General features: G+C 46.6%; 1 protein-coding gene across 3 annotated transcripts in view; it reads left to right on the top strand.

Moving 5' to 3' along the window:
* The window catches only part of LOC147723120 (rho GTPase-activating protein 28-like), a 1,353,671-nt gene that overhangs the window by 458,254 nt on the left and 870,744 nt on the right, over positions 1 to 24,673 (top strand). For all 3 annotated transcript variants that reach the window (XM_086965471.1, XM_086965470.1, XM_086965472.1), the window contains one exon: positions 18,546 to 18,624. In XM_086965471.1, coding sequence (XP_086821597.1) covers positions 18,611 to 18,624 — 14 coding nt within the window. In that variant the 5' untranslated portion in view covers positions 18,546 to 18,610. The remainder of the gene's footprint in view (positions 1 to 18,545; positions 18,625 to 24,673) is intronic.

Below are 24,673 nucleotides of genomic sequence, written 5' to 3'. Positions count from 1 at the left end.
TTTCATTTTTCTCTCCTTGTTTTTTGTTTTCTCTTTGTGAGATTGCATCTGGTGGGTGGTCTAAATCCGTTGCCGGGGATAAAAAAGACACTTGTTGTCCCGAGGGTCCAGATTTATCTTATGTTTTCTCAATAACTGAAGGTGCATAGACCACCCACCATTTCCATCCAACTTATGCCTACTCAGGACCATAAACTTTAAATTTCAAACATTATCAGCTAGATTCATCAAAGGCCCGTTTTGCGAGTCAGTAATAGCGATTATTAAGGATTCGCTATTACAGACTCGCAAAACGGGATTCATGTCCAAATCGAAATTTATTTAGCGATTCCTACAGCTTCCTTATTTGCGATTAGCTAATTGCTAATCGAAAATAAGGAATACCTCCGAATGGGAAGACATATCAATGTGCGAATCGCTATTAGCGATTCGCATTTTGAAATTGCGATTTCAAGGGTGCAGGGGTGTCCAAAGGACACCCTGTAGCACCCCTGAAATGTAATCTACATTGGTGTTGCGCACACACATGTCCAAAGAACATGTGTGTGTGTAACATGCAACTTAGAAAAATGCATTTAAATGCATTTTTCTAAGTTTTCGCTATTTACCACGAGGTTTGACCTCGCTGTAAATAGCGGCCCAAAATTGCGATTTTGCAATTTTAAAATGGTTCATGAATTGCATTTAGGGAATCTCAAATAGAGATTCCTTAAATGCAATTCCTCGCAAATGTGCGAATTTTTTAATAGCGATTTTTGCATTTGGGATGATGAATCCCAAATGCAAAAATTGTGCTCGCAAAGGGCCAGATTCTCAGAATCTGGCCCTTTGCGAGACGATTTTCGTTTCATGAATCTAGCTGCCTATCTCAGAATGAACAACCTAGTGCAGTAATCAGCTCAGTGAACTTTGAAAATAGGAAATACCATAAGGGATCTGTAGAGCTGTTCAAAGCTGCCAGCTTATTGAAAACCATAAACTGTGAGCCTATCTCTCACACTTCTTTATCTATCACACTGCTAAGTGCTGAGTTCCATAACACGAAAACCTCACCTCGATGGTCATCACACAGAAAATGGAAGCAGTTCCCACATAGGATCAAAACAAAGACTCCATCCTTCCACCAAAACACCCTACACTGGGTAGTGTGCTACCCATATAGGCACGTGCTTCAGTGCACACATAGAGGTAGTAAGAGCTTTATAAATGTTGCAATATAATACAATGTATTGTTTGTACGTAGCTAAATGAACCACAGCTTTAACGTAACATAATGGTATTTGCCATAGGCTTGCAGACTGATGCCAAGTCACTTGAGCAAATACTCAGAAAACTCCCAAAGTGTGGCTTAACTGTGCACACAGCAAAGAGAGTGGTTTTCAAAGAGGAAATTTTGTGTCTAGAACATTAAATGACCGCAAAAGGCAGTCAAAGGAAAAATAAACTTGTCTAACCAGTTCGGGAATCACGATATCATGGAAACAAAGAAACTTTATTATACTCTTGGGTTTATGGGAATTTTCTTCATATTTTACTAATGTTTATTCTGCAAAGATGTATACTTCATGGCGACAGACGGTTGAGGAATTTACTAACATAACAGGCTCTAGAGCCACATGTATAATGCACCCATTTTGATACACTGTGGAATTTTAGTTTACGAGCTGAACATCATCTGCGCCAGCTTGTCACCCACGTACAACGTACACGACAGCCATTTTAGGTATCATGGTGTCCCTGTCCACGATCGATCGCCAGCGCGCTCCTCTGACCCTGCAGGCATCCTCCGCGCGCCCTGGCTCCCCCTCCCTCCCTCACATGAGCATAACCCTTCTCCTCCTGCATGACCCTGTCCTTGGAAATCACGCCCGCGCCTGACCAGCACCTCCTCTCCTTCCATGAATACCCCTCTGTTGATAAACCATCCCACCACGCTTGATTGTCCACGCGGCATGAATACCACTCCTTTGACGACCCCTTCCCCCAAGTCCGACTGTCCACACAAGCCCTAAGCCGGGAGATACCATTTACTGCCCCTTATTGTATGAAGTCACTCCTCTTCAAAGGACCCACTATTGATCATGGCCTCCCCACCCCATGGGATATGATCAGGCGCACACATCCTAAGAATCGGCGGAACACTCAGCTGCGTGATGACCCCCTCCTCTTATCAGCAGGTTGAGGACCTCTATTGTGGAGGTATGTGGGGTGGGATTGACACGAGGATTACGGGGATGTCTTTTTTCCTTACTTCACAATATCTTGATTGTAATAAAGAAAGGTCACATGCCATAAACCAGTGTATAAGAGGCCAGGCCTCAGAGAGGCTGTTAGAGCACCTCGAGACGATACCTTGTTGTCTGATCTGATGTGTTCTGCTCCGTCGGAATAAAACTTCTGTTTCCTGCCTTCTGGTCTCCGGCGCCTGCCTCATTGCTTGGTAATTTGAATGGTACAAAGGCGGTTAGCGCCGGGCAAATCTTGAAAAAGGTCATAGCCCTACCCTTTTTCCACAATTGGCGTCCCAAAGCGTGGGGCCCATCAGCGACACGTGGATCCAGTGGGAGAGGTCCCGACGACAGAGTGAACGACTGCAACGATCGGGAGAGCTCGTGTCCGATAGACCCTCGTCTGACAGCCGATCATCCGACCTTCACTAGTTCCGAACAGACCTCTCTCGAGTGATCTACGGTCCTGACTGGGAACCATCAGGAGTGCCACGAACATCGCGAAGAAGAGAGGACGATCGGGCGCTGGATTCGGAAGACAGGAAACCGTCCATGCGGTCCGGGTAAGGTCGTGTAAACACGACAAACTGAGAAATGATTGTTTTATTTGGATAATACTAGTATTACGCTTTGTTGATCCCTCTGGAGATTCACCATCTGCAAATGGAGAAACAACAGGCTCTCTCTTTGCAAATAGTGAAGGATAGGTAACGCAGACTTTTGTCCCCGTTGTAATCCGTCGTGCCTATCTTCCTCCCCCACTGTTTTCCCGAACTGTCGTTCGTGGATTGTTGTCTGGAGATTCTCTGTCTGCAAACAGGGAAGAACAAGGTCTCTCTTTGCAGGTAGAGAAAGAGTGGGTAACGCAAAACTTTAACACGTCGTACCCACTTATTCTCCCCATTGATTGTTTGATTGACCGTACATTGAGTGTTCGGTATTGGTTCTTTTGAGGTATTCACCGCCTGCAAACAACGAAGAATAGAAATATTCTGTCTAGTCTTTGCCCGCCGTGATAAGATAGGTAGTGCAGACCTTTGTCCCCGTTGTAACCCGTCATGCCTATCTTCTCCCCACTGATTGGTAGCCTGTACAGCCCGGACCACTTATTAGAGATGAACAATCCAGCTCCACTGGAAGGCACCCCTAATAAGGACATGTTCACTAAGCATGGACTAGTCGCTATAGCTTATACTAAGCTATGGCATAAATATACAAAGAAGAACCCCGAGAGTCAGTGGCCACTGATAGGTTCCTTTGATGAAAATAAAATAAAAACATTAGAAATAGCGCTCCAGAAAAATAAGACCACGCTCACTATGCTCGATAGTATTGGCATGTGGCGCAAAGAAACGGAACAACGACAGAAAAGAGAAGAAGCAAAAATAGGGAAAGAATTACGAAAGGCAGCCCACCTAGCCGCTAAGCAACTAGAAGAAGAAATAAAAGGAAGAAAAGAAGCTGCACAAAACCAAGAATCAGGATCGACAGGTCAATGTCCTGTTAGGACCCCCTCTGCGCTCTACCCTGAATTGCCCTCCGAACAGCGGGCGAACAATGAGTTACTGCTAGGTCCCCCAATCATCTACATGCCCCCTCCATATGCTCCCTGCCAACAACACCTGCAGGCCCTGAGTACGAGCGAGAACGGCCTTAGCGCTAGTGCACCAGCCCTCACGGCCTCCGCACCAGCCACATTAGCAGCACCAACAGATGCCCCCGAGGCTAGCGAGCACCCACCAGCCAGATCAAACAGATTGAGCAAAGATGAACGGGATGGGATTGACAAAATAGCAAAGACACTAGTGGAACGAAGGGAGAGCGAAGAGTACACAATGAACATGTATAACTCGCATGCCGACAGCCACAGACGGCATTTCATTTTACGATTCAGCTACCACACCCTGAACGCATATGAAGATAGGTATCAAAGTAAGGGCCCCGCTAAACTAACCACACTGTATAGGAAGATTGATGTCGGAGATGGGACTGAATGTGAGGCGACGGAGCTCTTCATGCAGACGCTTGAGGTCTTCCGCCACCTCACGGAACAAAAACCAGAAACCAAGGTTACAGTCCCTGAAACGACCTCAGTAGAAGTAGCCAACACTATGATGCCCATCAGAGAAGCGGCTCCATATTGGATTCCGCCACGCGGTCTGGGAACAAACGATGATATTAATCACGCAGATGCAAAAGGGAGGGTTGTGTACAATTGGGTTTACCAACCATGGGACCGACAAGATATCCTAACCTTTAGACAAACTCTGCCCGATTTAAGAAAGAACCCGACAGCGTTCTATACAGAGATGAACACAGCTCTGGGTTCAACGATAATGACTTTAGCGGACATTGACTTGTTTTTCAGGTTATGCCTGCCTGCTGACGTGTGGAAGCAAATCCGGAAGGCTGACCACACAGATCTGTTCGGGCACACCTGGGAGCAACTCAGTGAACTAGATAGACAGCGAGAGCCTGGAAGGAAACCAGTAAAAGACATACTAGAACTCCCAGACAAATTAGTTCAGAAATTAAAGACACTGATCCCAGAGAAAAAGGTAGATTGGTCGATAGTCACGGCCTGTCGTCAGAAACCCCAGGAAGATGTATCAGAGTACTTCTCCCGATTCGAGACAGTGTTCTCCGACTACAGTGGCCAAGACATGACCACCGCAACCGGACAACACCTGTTTGTACAAAACTATGTGAAGGGCCTGTCACAGGAGGTCTCACAAAAACTGCAGACGAGCGAGAGTAGTTGGGGGGCCTCCAAGCCCGCAGCTATCCTTCAGATGGCTCAGTATTACGAGCACCAGAAGAATGAGAATGATAGGGCGTCCGAGAAAAAGAAGAAAGATTTGAAAGAAAGGGTGATGATAGCCCAGATACAAGGTATAGCGGTAGGACGGGAACCTCAAAGGGGGAACTACCAATCGACCACCCCCAGAAATCCACCTCCTAAAGATCACACCCCAACACCCCACACTGGACGTAGAGACATTAGCGATGACCAATGCGCCTTCTGCAAAGGATTCGGCCATTGGAAATCCCAGTGTCCGGTTCTGCTAGAGATGAACAGAAATAGGGACCCCAGGGATGTGGCGGGTGGTCCGAGAAATAGAGGACAAGGACGAGGGCACACAAACGACACCAACAATGACAGATCAGGGAGATTGAACACATTTGACCGCCCCCGACAGAACCAATATCAACTATCCGACGGTGAGAATGCCCCCGATTTTGCATAGGACTGCCCGGGGCAAGGGAGGGATCCAGTCGAGCTCTGTGTTGACCAGCAAGGTCCTTATGTCACTGCTAAGGTCCTGGGTACAGAGTCTCCATTTTTGGTAGACACTGGGGCGACACGTAGTGTGTTATCAAAACGACTGATTCCAAGGGCACCCTTGTCTGGCTCACACATTACATCGATAGGTTTCGATGGGACGCCCTCCACTAACCCCCTGTCCGTGCCTATCACCTTTGACCTAGAAAGCAACACCACTGACACAACATTTTTGCTCTCCTCCAACTCCCCTGACGCCATTATGGGCATTGACTTACTGAAACATTTTCGAGCTACCATTAGGTGTTCCCCAGATGGAATCCGAGTCATCCTGTACGACAACCCAGACATACCCAAATCTTGCCCTGCACGACACATGTGCTCCATAACTGATGCTGACCTGTCCTTGCTTGATACCCTGCCTCCGTACCTATGGGCCAAAAATGACTCCGATGTGGGACGAATGATGATTGACCCTATTCATATAACTGTAAGACAGGACGCTATGCTCCCAAAACTCCCACAATATCGGATATCGCCTGAGGGCGAGAAGGCACTGGTAGCGATCATTCAGTCTCTGGTAGATGCAGGAGTGGTTGAAGAGGTGGTTAGCAACGTCTGCAACAGCCCAATCCTACCTATTGTTAAGAAGCAAGGCGAAGGAGATGAGAAAGCGTACCGCTTCATCATCGACCTGCGAGAGATTAACAAAGTGGTTGTACCCCAATACCCCGTAGTCTCAGATATCACCACCATTCTGACCCTCATCCCGTCCACTGCCACCACCTTCACTGTTATCTACCTCAAGAATGCGTTTTTCTCTATCCCCATCCATCCGGACAGCCGTTATCTCTTCGGCTTCACCCTGAAATCCCGCTCGTACCGATTTTGTAGAGCTCCCCAGGGGTGCACTGAAAGTCCTAGTATTTACAGCCAGGCCCTTAAAAGACAGCTGGACGCCGTCCAGCTACCGGATGGAGTGGTGTTAATCCAGTATGTCGATGATATCCTTTTGGCGGCCGACACCACCCCACTTGCAATCACAGCCACTGTTCAACTCCTACACTTTCTTGCAGAAAATGGCCACAAAGTTTGCAAAAAGAAATTGCAGTTCTGCCAGCCACAAGTGACATACCTAGGCCATCTCCTGTCCAAAGAAGGGAGGAAACTCACACCCGACCGAATCCAAACCATCCTAGACACCCCCGTCCCAAAGACACAAAAACAAGTCCGCACTTTGGTTGGCCTAACCTCTTTTTGCAGACAATGGTTACCCAATTTCAGCCTCATTATAAAACCTCTACTTGCCCTGTTGGCGAAAGATGCCCCCTTCCCGCTCCCTTGGACCCCTGAGTGTCAAGCGTCCTTTAAGGAATTACGGGATGCCCTCTGCTCAGCACCCGTCCTAGGAACTCCGGATTACTCCAAACCCTTCTCCCTCTTCACCCACGAAAGGGAGGGGTGTGCATTGTCTGTCCTGACTCAGTCTATAGGTCCAAAGCAGCGCCCTTGTGCCTACTTCTCCGCCACTCTTGATCCTGTAGGCAGAGCTTTGCCCGCCTGCCTTCGAGCAGTAGCTGCCGCTGCTGTCTCTATCCATCAGAGCGAGGGAATCGTACTTTCCAATTCCCTCACTGTGTTAGTACCCCATGCAGTCGACACCCTTCTGAACCAAACCAAGACTCAACATCTGATTAGCGCACGACTGACAGGGTACGAATTGACGCTACTTGCACCCCACATCACACTAAAGAGATGTACGACTTTGAACCCTGCCACATTGTTGCCCCTGCCTGAAAATGACCCCGACGTTCCTCCCATACACGACTGTGTGACCCTCACGGACGAACAAACTAGGAGTAGAGTTGACCTCCGAGACACTGCTTTCACTGACCCCGATGGAGAGCTATGGGTAGACGGCTCATGCATCAAACTCCCAGATGGCACCACTTCAGCTGCCTATGCAGTAACAACAGCCCGAACAGTAGTTGAGACAGCCTGCATCACACAACGATCTGCCCAGGCAGCAGAGCTGATAGCCCTCACACGAGCATGCATCATAGCCACGGGGACCACTGCGAACGTATATACAGACAGCCAGTATGCCTTCGGGGTGGTTCACCATTTTGGGCTCCTGTGGAGAGAGAGGGGATTCCTGACGTCCCACGGCACCCCTATCCTTCACGGAGATCTGGTTTCTGCCCTGATTGAAGCAGTTCTCCTCCCCAAACGACTAGCAGTGATCAAATGCCAGGCACACAAGAAGGTGACAGACTTAGTCGGACAAGGGAATGCACTGGCCGACATCACTGCACGAACCACAGCTGAGAATAGGACGATGACACGCATGTATGTGACCAGGTCACAAGCAGAGAAATGGACTGTTGCAAGAGAAATGATTAGAGACATCCAGTCGGCCAGCACCCCTCACGAACTAACTAAGTGGGCAGGGGTGGGTTTGAAGGATGATGAGGGCTGCTGGCGAACAAAAGATGCAAACAAATGGTTGCTGCCTGACTCATACCTGATCCCCATACTGACGATGGCTCATTCCCCCGCACACATAGGATCTGCACCCATGATCGAACTCATTTCCAAAGTGTGGCACAACGACAAAATCCCCGACTCAGCCAGACGCCTAGTCCAGCAGTGCCTTATCTGTCTGCAGCACAACCCCGGGAAAGGAACTGTGGTACCCCGGGGAGGGTTCGGGACCCCCAATCACCCCTTTGAGGTCCTTCAGATGGACTACATCCAGCTAGAGAGATGCCAAGGCTTGAAGTATGTACTAGTCATCGTATGTGCCTTCAGCAAATGGGTAGAGGCCTATCCAACCCGTGACAACACTGCCATGACTACTGCCAAAGTACTACTGAAAGAATTCTTTCCACGCTATGGCCTTTGTCGAATTTTATCAGGGCGAAAATGGCCCCCACTTCATAGCTGAGGTTATCGAACTAATCCTAAAGGGATTGGGGGTGAAACAGAGATTTCACGCAGTCTTCCACCCCCAATCTGCCGGCCTGGTGGAACGCCATAATGCCACACTGAAGTTGAAATTGTCAAAAATAGTGGCCACCACTGGACTTAAATGGCCAGATGCCCTCCCACTGGCCTTGTTATCAATGCGCTCCACTCCCACCAAACACCATTTGACCCCCTACGAGGTTGTATTCGGGCGACCGATGAACCTCTGGACTGCTCCCAAACCAACCTCCATTCATGACGTCCCGGACGTCCTACTATCTGATTATTTGTGCAAGTTAACTAAAACATTGTCTGTCATTCATCAACAGGTGCAGCAGGCCATCCCCGATGCTTCCAGGGGCCCCGGCCACGACATCCAACCGGGAGATTTCGTTCTAATACGAAACTTCCAACGGACCAAGAGTCTGGAACCCCGGTGGACGGGCCCCTGGCAAGTGCTGATTACCACACGGACGGCGCTTCGAGTGGAGGGGAAGCGGCACTGGCTGCACGCACACCACTGTAGGAAGATCTCCTCGACCCTGGCCACGACAGACAACGTCAACACCCAAGAAGAGCTCCTGAACAAAGATCAACCAACATTGAACTGTTATCCCGATACTGAGGCACTCGAACTTGCAAAATTCTCTGATCCCACTGTGCCAACCAGAGAAGGGTATTTCCTGCGTCGAAAGGAGGGAGCTTCGGCTAAGTAGGCCACGGACTAAGTTGAATCTCAGAACGGTGACCTAAACGCAACCTAGGGTTACCGGGAGAGAAGCTAAACAAAGTCTGTGGTTCTGCCCGCTACCGAGCCCCTTGAAGATGATGGAAGCGCCAGATAAGAAGATGATGGAAGCGCCAGATAAGAAGATGATGGAAGCAACAGGAAATTCCCACTATAGAAATCCAAAGACTGACAATTTGCACAAATCAAAGACAATCGCCATCTTTATTGTCTTCCTCTTCTGCCTCCTCCTCATGACCTCCTTCTGGCTTCTGGAGGAAAGCACACCGGCTCATGAGGCATTGCTGCCCGCTGCACAACCGACCCCCATGAAAGAGCATCACCTAATCTCCCTGTCGCCTCAGCTCCGAGAAAGGCGCAGGGAATTTTGGAACAATTCCTTCGTGCAACTGCTGCACCAACACAACCTTGCTGCAAATGCCACGAACTGCTGGATCTGCGGGTTGCTTCCGCATGCCACTGGACACTCCATCCCCTTCATCCCTTCTCCTTTCTCAGTTCACGGCTCCTGCCTCGCCTGGTTGATCCTCATGCAAGAGAGCCACAAGGACAACGCCACTTCCAGCCAGGCAGTGTTGCACTTCTACTCTGGGTTCTGGCTGAACAAAACCGGAAAGACCTCTGCTCCCCTGTGTCCTGCGCTCACAGGCGCCACCTTCCTTAAAGACATTCCAGCCAAAGAACGTGTCGAAGTACAGGTGCTCCACAATCCAGCTAGATCCACCTTCTCTCATCTGCGAGAACAAACTACCGCCACTCTGACTGTGGCTCTGTCTGTTATCAATGTCACAGGTCTTGTGTGTCTCGAAGGCCAGGGAACACAGCTGGTGGGTCGCAGTTCCTGCCGAATCATCAGAACATTGGACTCAGTTGATCCCCCTTCCTTTGTTGCTTCTCCAAACATGTACTTTGTGTGTGGCACCAAAGCTTACACCTGGCTCCCGAAAGGTTGGAAGGGTATCTGCTACATTGCCTTTGTTCTCCCCCCCCACGTATGTAGCCCCTGCTAACCATCACCGGCAGAGGCGCGCAAATGACATTGAACAAGCCGACTCCACTGGAGCACAATTCCTGGATGCCGCAAAGGGACTTGTTCCTCTGTGGGGCCCAATGGCAAACAGCCGCGCTATCCGGCACCTGACCCAGGCAGTAGAAACAACGATCAACATCACGGCTGGCATCCTCGCTAACAACACGGCTGAGCTTCAGGCGGTCCGTCTTGTGGCCCTTCAAAACCGCCTTGTTCTAGATGTTGTTCTAGCCGATCGAGGAGGAGCATGCCGCATCATCGGATCTAGCTGCTGCACCTACGTGCCAGATAACTCGCCTTCAGTCTACAAGGCAATTGAACACCTCCACAGACTTTCCTCAGAGGTTCACCAAGAACAAGAAGGATGGTCGCTTGGGAGCTGGTTTTGGGACACTTTGAAGGACTGGGGTTGGAAGTTGTTTTCCTTCGTACTGATACCTGTTGTGATATTATGTGGGTGTTGTTTAGGTATTCAATGTCTGCCATCTTTGTGCAGCTTCGTTTCTAACTGTATGTGCCCAAAGACTTTGGACTTCCGAAATGAGCACATGAGCCCCCTCTATGAAGTAGAAATACGTGGCCTTATGGGGATAAATCCGAACTGACAAGTTGGCGAGACATGTTAAAAGGGAGGACTGTGGAATTTTAGTTTACGAGCTGAACATCATCTGCGCCAGCTTGTCACCCACGTACAACGTACACGACAGCCATTTTAGGTATCATGGTGTACCTGTCCACGATCGATCGCCAGCGCGCTCCTCTGACCCTGCAGGCATCCTCCGCGCGCCCTGGCTCCCACCTCCCTCCCTCACATGAGCATAACCCTTCTCCTCCTGCATGACCCTGTCCTTGGAAATCACGCCCGCGCCTGACCAGCACCTCCTCTCCTTCCATGAATACCCCTCTGTTGATAAACCATCCCACCACGCTTGATTGTCCACGCGGCATGAATACCACTCCTTTGACGACCCCTTCCCCCAAGTCCGACTGTCCACACAGATCCGAGGCCATCGCGTAAGCCGGGAGATACCATTTACTGCCCCTTATTGTATGAAGTCACTCCTCTTCAAAGGACCCACTATTGATCATGGCCTCCCCACCCCATGGGATATGATCAGGCGCACACATCCTAAGAATCGGCGGAACACTCAGCTGCGTGATGACCCCCTCCTCTTATCAGCAGGTTGAGGACCTCTATTGTGGAGGTATGTGGGGTGGGATTGACACGAGGATTACGGGGATGTCTTTTTTCCTTACTTCACAATATCTTGATTGTAATAAAGAAAGGTCACATGCCATAAACCAGTGTATAAGAGGCCAGGCCTCAGAGAGGCTGTTAGAGCACCTCGAGACGATACCTTGTTGTCTGATCTGATGTGTTCTGCTCCGTCGGAATAAAACTTCTGTTTCCTGCCTTCTGGTCTCCGGCGCCTGCCTCATTGCTTGGTAATTTGAATGGTATAAAGGCGGTTAGCGCCGGGCAAATCTTGAAAAAGGTCATAGCCCTACCCTTTTTCCACAACAATATAACAAAGTAGAAATGTAAATTGTCTGTTGATGCTGGCTCATATTGATTGGAAGATGGATCAGCACTGTACCCTGGTATGCGGTTGTGGTATTGAGACCGACTGTTGGACCTGGCCCTTTTTGCAGGGTTGGTCTCAAACTTTTTGCCTTCCTCCTATATTTGTTCTGCCCTGTTTTTGTTGGCATTATGACTCCTGGCAATTTGCCAGGAGTTGATCAGCACACACTCGGACAGAGAAAATTTGGAGGAGGGCGTTTTGTCGGCGTGACATGTCTTACAGATGCGGTGGCCTACATTCATTCACCAGAGTATATGAATGATAACTGCTTGAGCCTTGAAGAAGCCCTATAAAAAACGACCAACCACGTTGGCTACCTTGTGGAGACTAAAAGAAGAAAGGATTTTTTTTTAAATTCCATCTTAAATGTTTGATTGCAATTTTGACCTAATTGACCTAGTGTGTGCTGATCAACTCCTGGCGAATTGTTTGTGTGAATTAATTTCCCATTTGAGAAACTAAGAGGTCTTGTTTCTCTTGATCTTTGCACCACGAAAAAATTATTTCCCACTGTAATAATAGGTGCAGTATTCTATCCAAGACCTCCTTTGTAAATTATTAGGACTCTGGGCCCTTTACCACTGCTGATCAGTGCTAAAGTGGATGTGCTCTCTCCTGTAAACTTGGTATGATTGGTCTACACCTGTTTGGCTTCTTTAATTTACCTATAAGTCCCTTGTACAGTGGTATCCCATATACCCGGGGTCTGTAAATTAAATGCTACTTGTGGGGCTGCAGCGCTCCTTGCGCCACCCACAGAAGTAGCCTTTGAAACCTGTCTCAGGCCTCCAACTGCAGGGCCTGCATGCGCAGTTAGCTGCTACTGTGACTTGGCATATAAAGTTACTTGCCCAGTCTGGAACTCCCCTTTTCTACGTATAGGTCACCCCTAAGGTACGCCCTAGGTAGCCCTATGGCAGGGTGATGTGTAGGTAAAAGGTAGAACATGTGCCTTTATTGTGTGGCATGTCCCGGTAGTGACAAACAACCTATTTGGTTTCTCACTTCTGTGAGGCTGCTCCTCTCAAAGGTTTGCATTGCGTTGCAATCCCGACGGCGGAAACGCCAACCTTAAGGCATTACGTGTTGATTCCGAGTGGCCAACGAGCTTCTTGTGGTCTGAAGCCAACCAAAATGACCAGTCAGTTTAAATTACGACTGTCGTATTCGTAATAAACCAGTAGGAATTGAAACCGAAGATGTCGCAGTTGGAGGCTTTCCGACCAACATCAAAATCAGGGCCATAATGTCATCTTCCTTACATTAGTTTTTCACTATTAATGACACACATAATTATTTATAAATGTAAAGGAGAACATTTCCTAAATATGTGAATTTATCTCTTATCTCTTATCTTCTATTACGTTTTGAAAAGAAACACCAATGCTAGTAAATGGAGTACAGTCTATGTTATTCAAATGACTAATTTTCATCTAATTTACTCTCATCTGCATGTTTTTTACTATACAGCAACTAAGCCTTCCCAAGATTTCTCATGTTTTCTTCAACAAATATTTAGCACAGTTGGTGCACGTTTGTCATATTTTCCTAAAATATGGCATAATCGATTATATGTGTTAGTCAAAAGGTTGAACAGTTTATCTACTTCATGACATTTTCTACACTTTTTATAGCAAAGCTCTCTGAAATAGTTTCACCGTATGGCTATACTCTTCTTATTACTCCAGAGGTCCTCAATCTGTGGGGTGCGACCCCCAGGGGCGTCGTGAAGTCCTGGGAAGTGGGTCGCTCATTCCCCAGGTTCACAAGTCCCTGCAATCCAAAATGTTTGCTTTCCTTTTGGAAAAAGACAGCTGTCCTGGGACAGCCAGTTTAGATCATTCTCAGCTGCTTGCCTGAATGAAATGCAAATGTGCCTATCAGTTAATCTACAATTGTAAAGGGTGCTTGGGAGCAGCTCTGGCTTTAGTTGATCAAATGACTCCAAGGTTTGCGATGACAAAGATTTGTTTTTTTGAGTTGAAGCGCAAAGAGTTAACAACTAGGCTGGGAAGAGCTAGCTTTTATTTTTAACTGCACTTACACACCCCTTAGTACCCCTAAAGAATGTTTAAGGGACAGTTATGTAAAAAAAAAATATAGCATTCCATACGCTCTGGTATTACCAATATCTACATTTTGGAAGCACCATTTTATCATAAAACTATTTGCACATTTGCCACATTCTATCTTACACTGTGTGTATGCAAATATAAAATAATGACTTACATATTCGCAGTGCTTCCCATCACAGGCTGTGGCCCCATAGCACTAAAATACAAAAGTCATTATTCTCCAGTGCAGCATTCAAATTTAATTATGTGGCTCTCTGGTTACACACAGACCTCAGCAGTGCATTAACTAATAGAGGTTTCATAGTGTACCACAGTGCATTTCACACTTTTTAAATTATATTTTCATTTACGCTGCCCATTATTTTATATGTAGATATCTGATGGTGAAAGACCTAAAAAAAACGTACAGGATATTTGGTGCTTATTTATGAGAGGCTTGCATTGCCAGAGCATCACTTTTTTAGATGCTCTTGTGGCACATGTGTTTCAACTACACTTATGAGGTGGTGCAAAGTCACCCTGCATGGCCTCATAGATAAGGAGTAAGACATAGCAGCGCAAGTCACTGTGTTGCCCTAATCTGCGTCAAGGAGGTGTTCCATGGGCTTTGCGTGGGGGTTCCCACGCAACACCCATGGATTTTGATGCTGCCCCATATTTACAAAATCACGTTAACCTGGGGCATCTCCAAAAGCGAACGCCTCCCCAGTGGAGACGTAACGAGGAGAAGTGTTTTCATTTCTCCTCATTTTTTCTTCTTTCCATGTGTGCTGCATTCTGCAGCTCACATAGAAAGAGGAAAACGCCACTTGGGATTGTTTTTGTGAAGGAAGGATCCCATTGCTACCTTTCATTGCCAAACGACTGCTAGTTAAAGCATTAATTTTGTCACAGCTGGACTATACCAATGCCGTGTACTTAGGAGCCCCTCAGGTCACGACTAAAAGACTACAAACTGTGCAAAATTGTGCAGCCTGCCTGTTATTGAACATCCCCAAATGCCTTTCGGCTAAACCTGCTCTCACGATCCTGCACTGTCTTCCAATTCAAGAGAGAATCCAGTTGAAGGCGATGTGCACAATGATTTGCTCTATGATTCAATCCTACCTTCCCAATAGGGCTTTGAGATCTGACAATAAACGCCTGATTGCAGTCCCAAAAATTAGACGCTCACGTTTTTTCATATACCACTGCCAAGCTTTGGAACTACCTCCCTCATCACATTCTGCTTGAGTCACACTATTTGAACTTCCGAAAACAGCTGAAAACTTTTCTTTTTCCTTGATCTGCTCCTAGTGTAAGTTGGAGCCACTGTTAGCGCTGGCATGCCCTCGGGTAACCACACGCTTTAGAAATGTTCATTCATTCATTCATTCATTTATTCACAAAAACAATCCTGCCTATGTTGCTGCTAGATTCAGAAAAGGGGGTTGTGATGAACAGAGTGTCTGAATTGAGCAGACCACTCTTACCCAGTCCAAAGATCAGGGCTTGATCCATCACCGTTATTTATCTCACTGCCCCATCCCAGCTCAGAACCTGGCTATATGCAAATCAGTCTGTCCCTGGCCCAGTGCATCATGGGAACAGGGCAGACTAAACTACCAAGCCAATTCTTCACCAGAAAGGAGACAAGCTACCGGGGACCGGTTTCTGGCATTTCAGCCGTCTTCGGCCCGGCTTGCTTGAATCCTGATGGAGCAGTGAGAAAGGGACTCATGTCTGAGTATACACTGCCACACCTATAGTGGCCAAAAACGATTCAGAAAAGGGGGTGGTGATGAACAGAGTGTCTGAATTGAGCAGACCACTCTTACCCAGTCCAAAGATCAGGGCTTGATCCATCACCGTTATTTATCTCACTGCCCCATCCCAGCTCAGAACCTGGCTATATGCAAATCAGTCTGTCCCTGGCCCAGTGCATCATGGGAACAGGGCAGACTAAACTACCAAGCCAATTCTTCACCAGAAAGGAGACAAGCTACCGGGGACCGGTTTCTGGCATTTCAGCCGTCTTCGGCCCGGCTTGCTTGAATCCTGATGGAGCAGTGAGAAAGGGACTCATGTCTGAGTATACCCTGCCACACCTATAGTGGCCAAAAACGATTCAGAAAAGGGGGTGGTGATGAACAGAGTGTCTGAATTGAGCAGACCACTCTTACCCAGTCCAAAGATCAGGGCTTGATCCATCACCGTTATTTATCTCACTGCCCCATCCCAGCTCAGAACCTGGCTATATGCAAATCAGTCTGTCCCTGGCCCAGTGCATCATGGGAACAGGGCAGACTAAACTACCAAGCCAATTTTTCACCAGAAAGGAGACAAGCTACCGGGGACCGGTTTCTGGCATTTCAGCCGTCTTCGGCCCGGCTTGCTTGAATCCTGATGGAGCAGTGAGAAAGGGACTCATGTCTGAGTATACCCTGCCACACCTATAGTGGCCAAAAACGATTCAGAAAAGGGGGTGGTGATGAACAGAGTGTCTGAATTGAGCAGACCACTCTTACCCAGTCCAAAGATCAGGGCTTGATCCATCACCGTTATTTATCTCACTGCCCCATCCCAGCTCAGAACCTGGCTATATGCAAATCAGTCTGTCCCTGGCCCAGTGCATCATGGGAACAGGGCAGACTAAACTACCAAGCCAATTCTTCACCAGAAAGGGGACAAGCTACCGGGGACCGGTTTCTGGCATTTCAGCCGTCTTCGGCCCGGCTTGCTTGAATCCTGATGGAGCAGTGAGAAAGGGACTCATGTCTGAGTATACCCTGCCACACCTATAGTGGCCAAAATCGATTCAGAAAAGGGGGTGGTGATGAACAGAGTGTCTGAATTAAGCAGACCACTCTTACCCAGTCAAAAGATCAGGGCATGATCCATCACCGTTATTTATCTCACTGCACCATCCCAGTTCAGAACCTGGCTATATGCAAATCAGTCTGTCCCTGGCCCAGTGCATCATGGGAACAGGGCAGACTAAACTACCAAGCCAATTCTTCACCAGAAAGGAGACAAGCTACCGGGGACCGGTTTCTGGCATTTCAGCCGTCTTCGGCCCGGCTTGCTTGAATCCTGATGGAGCAGTGAGAAAGGGACTCATGTCTGAGTATACCCTGCCACACCTATAGTGGCCAAAATCGATTCAGAAAAGGGGGTGGTGATGAACAGAGTGTCTGAATTAAGCAGACCACTCTTACCCAGTCTAAAGATCAGGGCATGATCCATCACCGTTATTTATCTCACTGCACCATCCCAGTTCAGAACCTGGCTATATGCAAATCAGTCTGTCCCTGGCCCAGTGCATCATGGGAACAGGGCAGACTAAACTACCAAGCCAATTCTTCACCAGAAAGGAGACAAGCTACCGGGGACCGGTTTCTGGCATTTCAGCCGTCTTCGGCCCGGCTTGCTTGAATCCTGATGGTGCAGTGAGAAAGGGACTCATGTCTGAGTATACCCTGATCTCTTGACTGGGTGAGAGCTTTCTGCTTAATTCAGAGACTCTGTCCCTCACCACCCCTTGTTGTAAATATTTTTGTCCACCCTAAGCGTGGAAGGGTATTCTCAGATGTGAGACCCTTGCTCATTGCACCATCAGGATTCAAGCAAACCGGGCCGAAGACGGCTGTAATGCCAGAAACCGGTCCCCGGGAGCTTGTTTCCTTCCCAGTGTAAGAATTGGCTTTTGTAGTTTGGTTTGCCCTGTTCCCATCATGCACTGGGACAGGAACAGACTAATTTGCATACAGCCAGGTTCTGAAACTGGGATGGTGCAGTGAGCTAAAAAACGGTGTTGGATCTAGCCCTGATCTCTTGACTGGGTGAGAGCTTTCTGCTTAATTCAGAGACTCTGTCCCTCACCACCCCTTGTTGTAAATATATGTTGCTGCTAGGCAGCAATTTGTGCACCAACGCAAGGGAAAAGGATAGGAATGCACTGTATTTCATAAATTCCGTGCATTCCCTCCCTTTCACATTGGCATAGGACAACGCTGCCCTACACCAATTCCTCATAAATGAGGCCCTTTGTTTTTAGCTATACCTTTGACTACACCCCCACACTCACTAACCTTTGGTTTGCTAAACACTGTTTAATATTCTTCCCCATTGTAAAAATTATTTGCTGTGGGAATTGGGGGTGTTTATGGCTGTCAATAGTTGTCGATGATGAGGAGTTCCAGGTTCTAGAAATTGTTGTCAGGAGGGGTTCCTTACGCCTAAAAATGTATGACAAAGGGGTCTGACATCAAAAAGTTTGAAGACCTCTGTATTACACGTTTGCTGTATCCCAGTCAGATAATCCGGTCAGTTATTGCTGCTCTCTAACTGTTGTTCCACTGTCGATATGCTTCTTCTGTGCTTGTTATACTAAAAGTCTTACCCAGAGCTCGGAAACCCAGGCAGGAGGAGTTCACGCTATGGAAGCCACTATAAAAAATAAGTGCATGAATAAATAAATAAATAACTATAATGGTGCGTGTGAGGCTTGGATAAAAAAGTTAAACCGTTCATGTTCTCAAACAAATTGTTTTAAAACCCAAACTTAATGTTCTGTAAATTAGGAATGGCTTGTTAGCAAGTACCTTAATTTGCCTCTTTCATTGATGCACAGATGTTTTTTGTTTCAGGAAACAACTGTAAAACGTGCCGTTTGAATTGAAAGTCGTTTCCTGCTTTCATTTGCACCTGGAACATGAACGCCACTCAGTGAGTAATTGTGTGGATGTTTAATGGGCTCCCGGTTATCTTTAAATCGTATTGTGTTCTTGTCTACACAACCGCGGCTAGACTGCATGCGCCATCACACCCATAAACTCCCATGACCTCTGCTGATGCAGGAGACGTGGGGTGACGACTTTCGTCCCCGAGCCATGCTGAGCCTCAACAATTATCCCATTAAATAGCGCTAAGTGGTTCTTGGTTGAAAACGTTACTTAGAACTAGTAATGATTCCTGCTAATCTCAAAATTATCTCAAAATTATGAAAGAACGTGGGATGTTTTCTACTCCATAGAGATCCTCATTAGGGAAATTAAAAGGTCAACCGCATCTTTCCAATCTGGAGAGAATTACATTGGCTCCCACTACAGGCAATAGTCAAGTTAAAATTATGTTTTGTTTACCTACAAAGCACTACCTCAAAGATTACCTGACTACTTAGCAGACCTCTTCTGTATCCCAGGAGCCTGAAGACAAACAAGAGGAAGAGTTATCTCATTCAGGAAGCGCCTACATTCAAACCTTAATTGTAATTTGTAGATTTATGTAGCACAGCTTATCACTCGTAAAGGTACCCAGGCGCTGTCCATGGGCACGAGGAAGGTTAGGTGATTTGCCCACATCCTATGGAACCTCAGAAAATCCTTTTCAGACAGTGCTTCAAGCTCCTGCCGCTCGCTCTTTCTACACCTGTGAACAACACAGATATGTCTGTGGTTAGGAAATGCCAAAAGACTCACCACGCCAGAACCTACCTTGATGGTCCAGATCCCACGACCTCCTTCCACGTCTTAGGTTACAGTACAACCTAACACCCCTCTAATGCTGCATCTGATTTAGTTACTAAATTGACCCAGGAAGTGATTTAACAATTACTAGTATTCAGAACTGGGACTAAATACTAGCTCTATATGTACTTGATGGTAAATATTGATGTTCAACACACATCTACCCTGGTTCTGCTTGCTCCTTTGCTTACTTGCAAGAATTGTCAAACGTAATCTTTATAGTTCACCCATGACACTGATACATAACATCAAGGGATAATTAAAGGCACACAGAGGGAGATCTGTGTTCAACAATAAGTACCTCCTCCAACAGACACCAACACGTCAAAAAGACCTGGAGCAGAGATGCGCAGTCATACTCCAAAACTCAATGTGTTTACTTAACACTAGTCTGCAGGTCGTGGTGTATATACTACAAAATTTACTACGGTCTAATCTAATTCCGACAGGTGAAAGAAGAGTGAAAAAATTTGAAAACAAAGAGAAAGCGCCTCACGGTAGTAACACCCGAGGGGGTTCCTGGCATGAGATTGCCAGTTTACCCACTTCTCATCATTGGTCGCTCTCTCCTTGTAGTGACTAAACAGAGAAAAAACAACAAAGTAATTGTGAAGGTGAGATGCCAACTCATAAAAAGTGTTGTGTATATGAACAAACTAACTATCCACTCAACTATATCAAAGGTAATAAAGTGAGTGTGTGCACCTAAACCCCTGCAATGGCCACATGGCGAGAAATGGCCACCGCTGCTAAAAAGTGGAACCACTTGCTGGCTGTAATAACTTTATTCTGCTGCTGCAAGTAGTCCAAATTAAAAAATGGTTCAAATTATACCATGTTCGAATGATGCCGACATGTTTCATTGCTATTACTTCAGCAAATTTATCAGGGCAAAGTCGGGGTTCTGAATTCAAGTTTTGTTTTCCTCAGTTCACTCAACCGGTAGTAAAATTAAAAAAAACATACACAAATACAACACAGCGGAAAGACAGTAGGAGTCATCAGTGTGTAACTGCCAGAATTTCAACCAATACACACACAACGGCCCAATTGAGAAACATGAATATAATGTTACCTGATGGCTGCCCAATTGCTGCATACCAGCAACCATCAGTGACTTTAAGCAGCGTGTCACATGATCATGCGCTCACAGGTGGTGCAATTTGTATTGTGGCGACCTGCAACATATAAAACGCACATAAATGCAAGGGGAGCGCTGATCGCATTATCTAAACACGTGCCCTGCATTGTGTCGAAAAGTGCCCATCCTGATGTCACAGAATGGTTTGGCAGTATGTATTGCCTTGCCTTACTGCCGGTGATGCAACCTTTAAAAACCTTTAAAAATCTTTAGAGACGCTATTCGGGGCCGTTTGAAAAGTGGAGAGAACATGTTCAAATGTACAAACTCCCCGGGTATACGCAGCTCAACACCCATACAGCATATGTTCCATAATCTCGGTTGGTACAACCCGCTCCCGCTGTGAGCCTGAAAGCAACGGCATCATCATAGAAGCCCTCCCCACAATCTGCCTTACCGCTACCGGCTATGCTCAGTCCAAAACGCTCCCGATCGGGAATGCAGCTAGAGTCTCTGCTTATACCAGTAAGCTGGGGTCACGTGTGCATAATGACGCAGAACGCGCTGCGTGCCTAAACGTCACACGGCCATTTTGGGATGGGAAATAGTTATTGCATAAAGTTTCAATTCAAAAGTCCCATAACACAGGGGAGAAAAACGTTGTGAGTAATGTTATAAAACAGAAAGCCCACATTTGTATCAAGTTATAATTAGAGCGTCCAATAACACAGGCTAGGGGGAGATAAGCCACAATGTAAGATCTAACAGCACAAAAGGCAATAAAACATAACTTTGCTCAAGGGATGTAGAAGGAACTACTCTGGTAGGAGAACCCCATATATATAAGACAGCCTCGGATGTGTTAGTAAATCCATATGGTTGCGATTTTGACAGCTCGAAATGAGTGCAGAGAGGGGGGGACAATTTCTATATCATTAGTAATGCCCATTATCACAACCATGGTAAAAGAAAAGGCACAATGATGGTGGTGCCAAATCATTCAACTCGTGTGTCAACATCCGATAAAAGGACTGTTCAGCGCCTCCTCACTTTATTCCACTCAATGCTGTCATTAAGCCCATCACGCTCCGCTTTCTCAGAAAAATCCATTTGGCTTCCTTCGGGGCCAAAATGGCTTCAATGTTGTGCGTTTCCCCGACAACTTTTTCCAGGATGGTCCACTTGAAATCCCTATGACCATGGCCCTGTTCAATGAAAGGTGGTACGTTTTTTGGCCTTGAGGGTGCTGATGTGTTCCTGGATGCGGATTTTTGCTTTACGTGAGGTGAGTCCGATGTAATACCACAGCTACATGTCAGCCTGTAAATAACATGGGGCATGTTACAATTGCTGAAATGATTCAAATGCCAAGTTCTACCATCATGCAGAATGACGCTTTTAGTAGCATTAGTCAAATCACACACCGAACAACACCCACAAGGATGATGTCCTGTGGGGAGAGTACCTTACTGTGATTTCACGGGAGCACGGCTATGGACCAACTTATCCCGTAGATTAGATGCCCGTTTAAAAGCAAAGCGAGGGATGGGCATTTTACCCGATGCTGTGTCTAAAATGGACCAGTGCTTTCTGATGATTTGGCGCATCCTGGTGGACAAAGGATCAAACGTTGTTACAATGGCGAGACACACCTGGCGTTCCCTTACATTCCTCTCGAGTAAGGCCTCCCTGGGCGTATTGAACGCTCTTTTCCGAGCCTGTTTGATCACTTTGGCAGGGTAATCCCTTTCCTTGAGTTTTGTGACCAAACCCTCAGACTCCTCTAAGAAGGACTCAGTTGTCGAGCAGTTGCGCCTATACCGCAAAAACTGACCCACTGGGAGATTATCCCTTAACGCCCTCGGATGGAAAGAGCGATAGTGGAGATCAACAAGATCTATTGTTACCGTTATTCACTTTTATACATTGCCCCACCGGCGGGACTAGCTGAAGGCATAAGGATATTCCTAAAGGGAGCCCAGCCCAGTGGAGTAGTTGTCCCAGTTACAGATGGCAAATTTAAAATACCATCCTATTACTGAATGGGGCAAACCACCAGGCCCAGACTGTCTACGGACTGAAATCTATATCAAATACACACCATTGATTGTACCACGCCTGCTAGAATTATATAATAGCCCCAAAGATTAGGGGTGTTTCTTTACCTGATGACCAAGGAAGCGCTAATAGTGGTGGTGCCTAAACTGGACAAAGATAAATTTGATGTTGCTTCATGCCACCCCCTATCCCTGCTAAACAGTGACTGGTAACTACTGGGGAACGTGCTGGTGATCAGGCTGTGATTGGTCCTCCCATTGCTGGTGCACCTAGATCAATCTGGCTTTGTCCTTGACAGAAGTACTTCTCCTTGCTCACAACTTGTTCACATATTCAGTGATCTCCCTGAGGATATTCTGGCTTCCACAATGGCCTCAATAGACAGCAAAAAAGGGTTTCCTCTATCAATTGGGAATATATTACCGTGAGGTATATTCAATTCAGGGAAAAGATTAAACATGGCTGAGGTTGCTCTAGCTCTCTGGATGGCAAGGGTAAAGATGGAAGAGACAGAATTGAATAGTTGACTGATACAACGTAGCACAAGTCCCTTATCACCTTTGGTCTCAATACTGGTCATAGAACCGTGGGCTAGGTGGGTACAAAGAACACCAGACTGCAAAGAGATATCACTATTCCACACTACCCATAAAGTAGCACTTTATGCCAACAATGTGCTCCTATAAATGTCATTGGGTAGAATTGAAAACCTTCTACAAATGTTTATCATGTTTGAGTTGCGGTCAGGACTCTTAATGAACTGAGTCATGTCCTGCCTATTGACATTAGGGGACACCATAACATAAACTCTGTTATATGTGACCAAGGGTGGTTTGTAGTGGACACTACACACTTTTAAATATCTATCTACAGAGAGTCAAGCGCGGTGATAGACTGCAAATAAGGGAGAATAATATCTGCACTCTGAGGTTTGGCACTGTTCTGGAAATACCTCCTAATGTCTGTTTTTAGCAGAGTAACATTAACAAAGCTGACATAGCTTCCACGACAACTCTATTATGTTGTGATAAAAACTATATCCCTTCCAGCAAAATTCTTTGGAGATGCAGACACTCTACTATCAAACATCATATGGAGAAATGAGGATAAGCTGTTGGCCATGAAATAAATTGAAATACCAAAAGGGAGGCAAGGGCCAGTAGTCCCTGATCTTGAGGGCTATTACCTCACAGACCAACGGGTAGTGAGGGATTTGTGATACCCCCTACATTAGAGGCAACGTATATGGCTCAAGCACTGGCGCCAATAGCAACTGCATCTGTAATGTGGGGCGCCGTGCCACACATGAAACTCCAGCTGCCAGAGTTGATGATAATGGCTTAAACATGCTGGGCCTACAACCTTTAAAGGATATGCCACTGTAGTCAGCAGCTGCACTGGGAGTGATTTTAGGTCAAAACCTCCAAACCGCTGTTCAGAGACATGAATTACTCAGACTGGCCAACTACACATAAAAGACATACTCATGACATTTGCGGATTTCTGCTCAACCAACAATTTACCAGCGGGTCAATTTTCAAACTGCAACTAATTGGTTAATATAATTTTCATTATGCTGGGGATATTAAGGCGAGGAGCCATACACTGACAAAACACTCCAGGAAGTATGAGCAAAGGGTACATAGCTATCACAATCATCTACAAGACCATTAATGAGAGTGCTTCCTTGTCATCGGAAGGACTCAAGGCAAGATGGGAGGCAGTCATCCAGATACCCCTGCCTGATGTAGAATGTGTTGACTCAAGGGAGTTAGTAGCCAGAGTCTCTAGGAATGTCTGCTCTAAATATATTCAGTTTAATTTTCTGCAGCAGACATGCTTAACGCCAAATGGTTGAAACAACTATACCCAATCCAACCAGGCACTCACCAAGTGTGGGAAGAAAGATGCTTTTTTCTTTCACATGGTATGGACCTGCACAGATATAAGGGGATACTGGGAACTTGTCATGAATAGGCTGATCAGGTTGACAGGCAGGACTCGGCTTAATTGAACCAAAGTAGAACTGTTGTACCATTCCAGACACCTGAAATCTTAATGTAAGTTTTCGGATCTCACTATGCTACTGTCTAAAGGACAACTAGGAATG

The sequence above is a fragment of the Lissotriton vulgaris genome, chromosome 4_1 (genome assembly GCF_964263255.1).
Source record: "Lissotriton vulgaris chromosome 4_1, aLisVul1.2, whole genome shotgun sequence".
In the NCBI taxonomy this organism is placed as follows: domain Eukaryota; kingdom Metazoa; phylum Chordata; class Amphibia; order Caudata; family Salamandridae; genus Lissotriton; species Lissotriton vulgaris.
The sequence above is the reverse complement of the archived record's forward strand: the minus strand, read 5'-3'. Positions and strand labels throughout refer to the sequence as shown.